This window comes from Alligator sinensis, unplaced genomic scaffold (assembly GCF_000455745.1).
Source record: "Alligator sinensis unplaced genomic scaffold, ASM45574v1 scaffold872_3, whole genome shotgun sequence".
Taxonomy (NCBI): domain Eukaryota; kingdom Metazoa; phylum Chordata; order Crocodylia; family Alligatoridae; genus Alligator; species Alligator sinensis.
In genome coordinates, this window is record NW_005842137.1 from 558,345 (window position 1) to 568,200 (window position 9,856).

General features: G+C 56.2%; 1 protein-coding gene across 4 annotated transcripts in view; it reads left to right on the plus strand.

The window, feature by feature from the left end:
- Positions 1 to 5,809, plus strand: part of LOC102385360 (lymphoid-restricted membrane protein-like) — a 17,779-nt gene extending 11,970 nt beyond the window's left edge. For all 4 annotated transcript variants that reach the window (XM_025206064.1, XM_025206063.1, XM_025206065.1 and 1 more), the window contains 9 exons: positions 652 to 783; positions 1,553 to 1,700; positions 2,446 to 2,495; positions 3,118 to 3,168; positions 3,334 to 3,416; positions 3,540 to 3,677; positions 3,830 to 3,952; positions 4,937 to 5,078; positions 5,689 to 5,809. In XM_025206064.1, coding sequence (XP_025061849.1) covers positions 652 to 783; positions 1,553 to 1,700; positions 2,446 to 2,495; positions 3,118 to 3,168; positions 3,334 to 3,416; positions 3,540 to 3,677; positions 3,830 to 3,952; positions 4,937 to 5,078; positions 5,689 to 5,733 — 912 coding nt within the window. In that variant the 3' untranslated portion in view covers positions 5,734 to 5,809. The remainder of the gene's footprint in view (positions 1 to 651; positions 784 to 1,552; positions 1,701 to 2,445; positions 2,496 to 3,117; positions 3,169 to 3,333; positions 3,417 to 3,539; positions 3,678 to 3,829; positions 3,953 to 4,936; positions 5,079 to 5,688) is intronic.
- The last annotated feature ends 4,047 nt before the right edge of the window (positions 5,810 to 9,856 follow it).

Consider the following 9,856-nt stretch of genomic DNA (forward strand, 5'->3'; position numbering starts at 1 on the left):
GGAGTCCAGAGCCCCGTTGATGGCTTGGCTGCCTGCTGAGAGCAGGGGGTGAGGTTGGGTTTTAGATCCCAGCCCTTCAGGCCTGTCTCCCGAGTAAGGAATGGGCAGAAGCACGATGATGTGCTGCCAGAGTGAGTGGGCAGACGCCCTTGGCCATGGCAGGGCTTCCCTGTCTCTGTGTGCTCTGGCTCATTGCTCTTTGCCTACAACTGCAGCCATGTCCTGGGGCCCTGGGAGTCACCTCCTGGCTGGGAGCCGCCTCGCTTGTGGTTCTGGTGCTGGAAGCCCAGGGTTTTTGCTTCAAGGCCGTTGGTCTGATTCCAGCCACGTGGGCAGCACCCCAGCACCATCCCTTTCACTGGCATTTCAGTGGCCTGCATGAAACAAGGGACCCTATCCTGCTCCTGCCCAGACTGGCTCTCCTCTGGGATAGGCTTTTCATCTGGCCTCATCCAGCATCGCCAAGCGAGTGTCAGCGTCTGGCTGGCTAGTGCTTCTTACGCCAGCGTGGGCATCTCCTTGGCTGATTTCTTCCTAGCTCTGGGTCCATTACAGTCCTGTTGGGGGCACTGATGGGGGAGCATGGAGCAGCCACCCAAGGGGATTGGGCTGAGTGGAAGTAATGCTGGGCCTCCCGCCCCCTCCCCGCAGAAGCTGGGCCTCTCGTGTCTAGACCCCAAGCGCAAGGAGGTGGTGGAGCAGTTGCAGCTCAGCCTGACGGTGCTGGCGGGGGCCATCGAGCGGGCCATGGGTGCGGCGGAGAAGCTTGGAGCCGTCCATCAGGTTGGTTCATAGGGGCACAGACCCCTGCGTGGGGACACTGGAGCCTCAGGGTGGGAGGGGGCTGCTGCCCTGTGGCAGGTGGTGGAAACCCCATCAGGTGGGGACCAGTGCTACTTTGCCCTGGAGGAGTAGTTTGAGGCCTGATGGGTCTTTCCCATCCCTTTCTCCACCCAACATACTATGCTGCTGGGGGACAATGCCACAGCCCGAGAGGACCCATTGCTTTGGTGGGCTCCATGGGCCCCTGTCCTCACCAGCCAGCATGCCGGTCCACCAAGCCTCCTAGCAACAGTTCCAGCTCCTTGTCTACTAGTGGTGTACCTGCCACCCCTCTGTCCAGCTAGCTTCCCTCCTGTCCCCTGTCCCCGCTACCACCTGGACCCTTGTATTCCTGCCACTTACTCCTGGGCCTGGTTAACCTGCCCTATGGAGATGCTCAAGTCTTCTAAGTACAAATGCAGCCAGGGGCGTACGTGTCGGGTGAGGTGACGGGCTTGGGCTCAGGGATGTCTTATCCCATGTGTGAGAGGAGGGAGAGCAAGCACTTTCTGGAGGTCTTTGGATTGTTTGATCGAAGCCCCTTTGGGCTGGGCTGCTTGCTTCAGAAGGGTCTGCTCCTGCTGCCATTAGCCATGGCAAGTGGTGGATCCTTACATGATCCCAGACACCATGGTGGGCACAGTGTAAGCACCTGAGTAGGACAGAGGGGAGCCCTGCCTGTGCCCCCAGTGTGACACCCCCCCCCACACATGCATTTTCTCTGTGGCAGGAGGCACGGATGAGCCGGGCGACGGACGTGATGGTGCAGCATGTGGAGAACCTGAAGAGGCATCACTTGCGGGAGCACACGGAGCTGGAGGAGATGAAGCGGCTGATCCAGCAGAACTCCCGCAACCGGCAGCTGGCCGAGAACAGGGGTGAGGTGGGCGCAGCAGCCAGGGGTGCGGAGATGTGGAAGGGGCCCGGCACTCAGCAGGTGCGGTGATCAGAGAGCAGGGTCGGGAGTCGCCACGGCTGGATCCTGTCCCTGGCTCCATCACTGGGAAGCCTGGGGCAGGGTCCTGAACTGTGTGTAAGGCCTGTGAGTTGGCTCCAGCCCTGGAGACATGTTAAAGTCCAGGGGATTTGCTTGTCCTTGTCCCCATCCAGTGACTCCAAGGGTATGGCTGTGAGGGGGCTGTAGTCAGGGCATAAATGCCCTGGGGAAATTTTGGAGCAGACTTGCTCTGCCCACAGGTGCTGGTGATGCCCTCCCTGCAGCAAGGGCATAGCTGGGAATGCAGAGAGCGGTGTGTGCACTCCAGGATGCCTGTTTCAAGGCATAGATGTGTCTCTGAGGCTCTGTGGGTCTTTGGTCCTGCTCCCCATGCCATGACCCAGGAGACCTTGGGGGTTTCCCAGCTGAACTGCCATTTTCTTCGTTAGATACCTGAGCTATGATGGTCAAAGCAACTGGGCTTATGGGATGCCAGCCCAGTCTTGTCCTCTGCTCCAGCTGTGCTGGAGTGAGGGCAGGGCTTGGGGAAGGGCTGTGCAGCCTGGGGAACAAAGCAGCAGGCTGGGCTGGATGGCTGGGGAGGGGGGCAGTAAGGGGCTGGTTGCTCTGCATGTGAGAAGAAGTCAGTCCCTACATAGAGCAATCCCCTCTCCTTGTTCCCTCAGATGATGCAGAGCAGAGGCTGAGGCATCCCCTGATGAGGACGTTCCAGCAGGTGAGGGAGAGCCGGCCCCTTCCCCAGCTGTGTAGCCCAACCCTGCATCCACCAAGCCTTGCTAGACCATAGACCTCAGGCAGGTCCTCTGCATTGCAGGGTCAGGGAGCAAGAGGCAGAGGGACTTGGCCCCAGAGGAGGCTGCTCTTTAGTGTCAGTTCGAATACAGCAGCGATTCCCCTGCAGCCCACAAGGTAGGGGACGGGGTGGGGGAGCTGGTAGGCACTGGGTCAGGCCCATTGTGGGGTCCGAGCGGGGCTGTCACAGGCCCCTGGTGAAATCTGAGATTCCCGGCACATGGGCCGCTGTGGGGGTGAGGCAGCAGGGACTTCCAGGCCTCGGTCTTCATATCCTGTCCGGTAGAGACAGAGCTTTGTCCCCTTGTTGCACCAGAAAATCCTGTTAATGCCCCATCTAGAGCCCAGGGAAGGCTCTTCCGGCCCCATGGCACTGGTGTGAGCAGCATCCCACCCCATGCTACAGCATGCAGGGCAGAGGTGAGGGGCGAGAGGCAGGGCAGGAGGATGGCAGGGCCCTCATAGACTATGGGCAGGGAGTGAAAAGCTGGGAGCAGTGGGGAGAGGGGCTCTGCTCTCACCAAGTGCTCTCCTTTGTGTCCCAGGTGTCAGCTCGCCGCAGAGTCAGCATTGCTGTCATCCCCAAGCAGCTGCTGGTAAGGAATGCAGTCAGACACGTGGCACAGGTGCACAGTGTGTCTGTGTCTTGTACAGCCCCCACGCTGGTTCCTGGGCTCTGCTACATGCACACACAGTGCTCTGGGCACCGGGTTTCTCTCCTGCTCTTTTGTTTCACTCATGCCCTCCCTTGGTTTTTGCAGCACGTTCAAAGCCAAGAAAGCGGGCAAGCACCCAAGGATGAGGCAGGGAAGCTGGCAGGGGAGAGCACCCTGAGTGCAGAGAGGTAACGTGACCCTCCCACAGAGCCCCGGGGAGATGGAAAGGATGGACCCTGCCACTCCACCGTGGGGAAGGGAGGCAGAGGCACATCAGCTCAGGGTATGACTGCTTCCTTTCTGCTGTGCAGGCAACACTGCTGCCTCCAGGAGGACTCCACCGATGAGTGCTTCATCCTGCACGTCAGCCCCTCCAGCTCCTTACATCAAAGCCTGCAGGGCACGGATAGCGCTCAGCCCCAGGGGGCAGAAGCCCCCTGTGCAGAAGGGTAAGGATGTATTGAGTGCTCCATTGGGCTGCACCCCTGGGGCCAGCTGGGGCAGGTGCAGTTTTCCCTATATCAGACAGTGCTGCTCATCCAGGGTGCTTAGGGCAGGGGGCACTGCTGTTGACAGACCCCTGCTGCATCTTCCTCCCCAGGAGTGAGCCTGAGCTGCGGAGAAGGAGAAGTGCTGTCAAGAGCATGAAGCAGGAGCCCAGCAAGGAGTCGGACAGTGGGGGACTGAGCGAGGAGAGCGAGGAGCTGGAGCAGCTCAGTCTGATGTGAGCTAACTGCCTCGTCCTCACATGGGACCCTGGGCTGTGTTGGAGCCATGGGTGACATGTGCTCCAGCCCCTTCCCTCATAGGCAGCCACCTCTGGGCAGGGGTGCAGCTGCTGGTGGCTAGTCGCACAGCAGCACGTGGTGAGGAAGGGAACGTGGTATCCCTTGGAAGCTGGAGAATCCAGTTATCCAGTGGCCAGGTCAAGGCCAGCCAGGCTAGCCTATGCGTGGCTCTGGCATGCTCATTTCTGTAGCCAACAGCACCCATGGGAGAGATGGAGCTGGTGCACATCTGGCTACCTTTGCTTCATTGAACCCTGCAGCGTCCATCTCCTCCCCAGGCTCTTACATGCCTTATCCCAGGTCTACAGGGTTGTTGGTTGTAGCCGTGTTGGTCTAAGGGCATAGGCAGGCAAGGTTCTTTGGGTAGAGATATCACATTATCCCAGGTCTCGCATCTCTCTGGCATGGTTTAAAGCTCCTTGGGACAGGGACCCTGTTTTTAAAGAGCTGGGTAGACTCCTGGTGATGCATTGACCAGGGAGGCAGGAAGCTCTGTCAGAGCTTGGGCTCTGTTTCAGCTCTGGGAGGCAGTGTATACAGCCACTGTAGCAGGGCGAGATGGAGCAAAGACTTATGGGTTCTTTTCTTGGCTCTGCCTCAGTTTGCCCATCTATATAACAGGTCTGTTATCACCTGCCAGACCTGCTGTAAAGCACTGTAGGCAGCCTGCTGTGAGATGCTAGAAGGAACCAGAAGGGACAGGAGAGCTTTCTTTTCATTGGCATCTCTCATTTACATTGAGTTTAGGTGTTACTTTGAACATGAGGAGGGGGAGGCTGGCGAGGTCAGTTTAAATGCCATGCAGAAACTAGCTCCTTTTCTGTGCCCTTTCCAGTCTCTGGGTATTTCGCTCCAGGAAGGAGGATCAAAGACAGCTGCTCTATTTCAGTCGATGAATCTCTTACCTTTCTTCTTGACAGGTCCAAAGGGTCCAGGAAGGAGCTTTGCAGGCTGTGGATCTGTCTGCCCCAGTACTACTGGGTTTTCATCTGGCTGCTTTTCCTGGGGATTGCGTGCCTGGTTCTGATCCGGATTCTGGAGCTGCAGAAGCAACAGCAGGCAGTGAGCCCTAAATCCTAGCACAAAGGAGCAGGAGGAGTCTAGGATGAGAGCGACACGTGTCAGACTTGGCACTGCCAGTGCCCCTTCCCTGCTTAATTTAAAAAAAAATAAAATAATAAAAATAGCAGTAAAAGAGGGGGGTTTGATCTTGCAGGGGAAACAGCTGCCGTGTATAGGCTCTGAGTTTTGGCTGTATCGGGCGTACTGCAGGGAAAGGACCTGGTCATCCCCAGAAAGCAACAGGGTACGTCGTACCAACTAGAGCAGAGACCATCCATGTCACGAGACTTGGTTCTCAGCACAATCCTAGGTGCGATGCAACGGGGTCCCTTTAGCTGTGAGTGGATAAAAGCAAACGGGGGGCAGGGCGGGTGTTAGCACGTGCATTATGGGGTTGGGGATCTACGCCTTCTCTCCCTTCTTTGCTGTCTGTGGGCTCAGTGCTGCTGCAGTGGCTTAGACCTTTTCTCTTCCCACGGGATGCAGAGGCACGGCTCCCTTTCCCCGGCAGATGGTGCTGCTGCCTTCAGCTGTGCTGCCTGCACATGGCTCAGCAGAGCAGCAAAGGGACAAGGCCAGGGAACAGACTCATTTCCTCCCTGTTTTTCAGGGAGGGAGGAAGTGGAGGTCTCCTCTAAGCCAGGAGGCTCCTTAGAGGGGAAGAAGGAACCCAACACACCGCCTGCGGCGACAGGAAGACGCTTTAACAAACAGCGCCGATGCTTCATCACACCACTGCGGGGCTGTTACTTCCTGCTAGGCAGAGCTGCTTCTTTTAAAGGATGTAGGCTCAGGTCTGATTTGTGAAATGACCCCTTTTCGATAGAAGCAGGAAGCGCAAAGCAGCGCTGGTTCTGGGTTAATGTAGTCGGATGCTTTTTGAATTGCGCCTCTGTTGAAATGGAGCAAAAGCTGTTCCAGGACCCCCCTCCCAAGTCCATGCCTGCTCCAGGCACTGAGCGAATGGGTTGGCCCAATGTTATTTCTGTAACAGCCGTGGATGTGGCAGGTGCTTCATACCTGGTGAAGCAGGCCCCCTCCCCTGCCTGAAGGAGCTGACAGGCCAGCAATTACTGGCATAGGACTAAGAGGGGTATTTTAGAAGACCTAGCACTGAATTTGCCAGGAAATGCTCACATGTGGTCAATCCCAGGCCTGGCATTACAGACTCATCCCCTGTACTTTGCTTGCTGTGTCATGGGTGTGGTAAGGAAGAAGAAAGCCCAGGTCAGCAGATCTCCAGGCAGTTTCCCAAGTGCTCAAGCGACTGTCCACACCTGCTGGAGATCAGACCCGTCTGCTCCATGTGCGGTAGCTGCTGGCTGGGGGACGGTGTCGTGTGCTTGTCTGGAAGGGTTCACGGGGTGAGCTTTTTCCATTTGCTGTCAGTCTTTTGTTTCTCACACGTTATTTACCTTTCCGAAGGATGTGCTGAAAGGATCTGTCCCTGGGGACTAGCGTAGGCACAGCTGACTTCTGTACAAACACCACACACCTTCTTCCCAAGGGTGGCCCAAACCAACTGGCAGGCAAGGAAAAACCTCCCTTCTCACCCTGCTTGGCCCAAAGGCACGTTTGTACAACTCTCAGCCTACAATTGCAGGTGCTCCCAGAGGGGCCTTTTGAAAAGCTGGCCAAGGAGGGACCCAGGGGACTTGATGTCTTCTGCTTTCCATTGGGAAAAGTCATGTCTCTCATTAAATCTTAATAACCATAAGGAGGTGATGATGATTACAAATATTTCAGGGTGATATAAACAGTTTGCAAATGGAGGGGGCTAGTTCCTGAAACTCCAGGGAGCCTGAACTAGCTGCAGCTTAATTTAGTCTTGGCTTTTACTCCCTTGACTGTTGCCTCTGACCGTAGACTGGTAAGATGTTCAGGGCAGGCGCTGTCTCTTTTCTTTCTGAGTGTGTACAACGCAGTGGGGACCTGGCCTTTCTAGGCACTGTGAAAAGACGAATAAAATAATCATGAATGAAGGCGAGACAGAAGCTAACACGGTGGGATTTGATAACAGTCTGCAAATGCAACTGGGTTGTTAGAAAAAGAATGGCAATCAATTGTTCTCTTGTGTCCACAGGGGACAGGACAAGATCTAATGGGCTGAAATTGCAGCCAGGGTGGGTTTAGGTTGGATATTAGGAAGAATGTTCTACCTCGGGATGGTTGAGCGCTGGAAGAGGTAACCTACAGGGCTGGGAATGTGTCACTGGAACAGGTTACACAAACGCTTGTCTGGGATGGTTTAGATGCCTTAAAACCTGGGATGGGACTGGATGGCTTCCTGTGTTTTTTTTTTCTCCAGCCCTGTTTTTCTATGATAGTACAGGAGATGATGGGATTGTGGAACTGAAGAGCAAAGATGGGGAAATCAGTGGATAGAGCAGTGGCCTGGGAGCCAGGAAGCCTGAGTGCTGTGCCTGCTTGCTGGTGGCACGAGCTTGGACAAGTTGCTATATATCTCTGAGTCTCTCTTGTCCTCCCAGCCTTCAACTCCATCCTGAACAGGAGATGTTTGAGGCCCCAGGGATGGTTTGACCTCGAATAAAGCCTCACAGCACTCCTGTAAATACGGCAGTAATAAAGAGGGATGGGAGGAAGACTGGAGATGGCTCTAGGCACAGCAGGGAGCATCCAAGAAGGCAAGAACCCTGGAATAAGAGAGGGGAAGGAAATGGTTGGGGGGATTTGTGACAGAGGGGATGGGTGTGTGTGTGGGGGGTGGAGGGGCAAGATGCCTGAAGGTCTCTGATCTCTAATAACACCATGTCCTGGAGCCATGGTGGCTGTTAGACTCTGGCCCAGCTCCAGAGGGTGTGCGGGCTCCTGGAGTGACTCACTTGGGCGATGTAAGCAGTACCCTGTACATCAGCCAGCGTGACCCTGAGTCACCCCGTCCACCTCCTGTCTGGCTGGCCGTGCACCATTGTGCAGTTCCTAAGTTAGGACCCCCCTTCCCCACTCTGATTCAGCAGCGTGGGCTGCCTAAGGGCTCCAGCCGGCTAATCCCATCAGGGTCAGTAGAGCTGATCCAGGCCCTGCAGCTGTGGGGAGAGAGGTTTGAGGGATCCATGAAGAGCCGGCTTCCACGGACTCTGGGAAAGCGGGGCTGGAAGGGACCACAGGAAATTGTGGAGTCCAGCCCCTGTGCCCAGAGCATCCTGGAGCGCTGTCTGGCCAACCTGCCCTTACCACAGCAGATTGCACAACCTCCCTGGCGCGTCTGATCTGGTGTTTCGCTTTCCTAATGATTCGAAAGCTTTTCCTGTTATCCCTCTGAAACCTCTGCTGCAAAATAGACCCATTCTCCTTGTCGCTTCCCAGTGGTCATGGGGGAACAATTGATTGCTGTTCTCTTTAGAGCAACCGTCTATGTACTGGAGGCTCCCCCAGTCTTCTCTTTTCTAGGCCAAACAAGCCCAGTTTCTTCACCCTTCCCTCCAAGTTTTCTAAGCCTTTTTCTATTTTCTTCCCCTCCCTTCGACTCTATTGACGTCTTCTGTAAAGGGTGGCGCCAAGGACGGTCTTTCTGCTGGGGCCTCAGCTGTGCTGGACAGAGCAGAGCAATCCCCTTGTGTGACTTGCCCACAGCAGTTCTGGTAAAGCATCCCTGAAGGAGGTTTGCCTTTGGGGGACTTAGACACGATGGGCCCCCACGTTCAAGCACAAAGGGAAGGTCCGAAATACAGAGCACAGCCAGCAGGGAAGGATAAGTGAGGCTGGGCAACAAGGTGGTCGGCTTCCAGGGTCCTGCCTGCCTTGCTTGCCTCTCTTGGGTGATGGCTGCCACGGGCAGAAGGGTCCTTGGAGGGAAGGGTAAAAGCCCACATGGACCTGAAGGTGGTGGCAAGCCACTGGTTTTCAGATGGGAGCCGGAGCCCCACACAGCATTGTCCTGATGCTTTTCATGGTCCATGTGTCTGGTGTAGGTGGACTCCTGGCTTCTCCTGTGTCCTTTGGGACACAGAGCTCCCTGCCTCCTCTGGGTTGGGGGAGCGCTGGTGCTTTGTGCCAGCTGAGCTGGGAATTTCTGCCACTGTGTGTGTGTGTGTGTGTGTGTGTGTGTGCATATATGCATGTGTCTGTGTACATGTGCTGTGTGTCTGTGTCTGTGTGCCTGCATGTGTGTCTGTGCATATACATGTGTGTATGTGCTTGTCTGTGCATATGTATGTCTGTGTGCATGTCTGTCTCTGTATGTGCATGGCTGTGTGCCTGTGTGCTTGTCTACATGTGTGTGGATATGTCTGTGTGCATCTGTGCATATGCATGTGTCTGTGTGCCTGCATGGCTGTGTGTATGTGTGTGTGCCTGTCTGCATGTGTGCGTACATATGTCTGTTTGCATGTGCCTGTGCATGGCTGTGTGCATGTACATCTGCATATGCATGTGGGTCTGTGTGTGCATGTGTGTATGTGTGCCTGCGTGACTGCGTGCATGTGCATCTGCACACAGGCACGCGTGCCTGCATGCGTGTGCATGCCTGTCCGTGTGCACACTGGCGCATCTGTGTGCATGTGCGTGCCTGTCTCTATGCGAGCGTGTGAATTGTTCACCGAAACCCCCGCGGCAGCCCAGCCTGCTGCATCCTCCCAGGTCACTGGAGGGGGCTGAGAGCCGCCTCGGGGACGGGCCGGGGGCCGCGCACAGACCACACACGGAAGCGCTTTAAAACGAGCCTTTCGCCCCGCTTTTCGGACCGCGTGCCTGTTGGCCGGCGCAGCCCGCGCGGGGCGGGGCGGGGGCGGGGCTTGGCGCCGCCCCGGCTGCTTCCC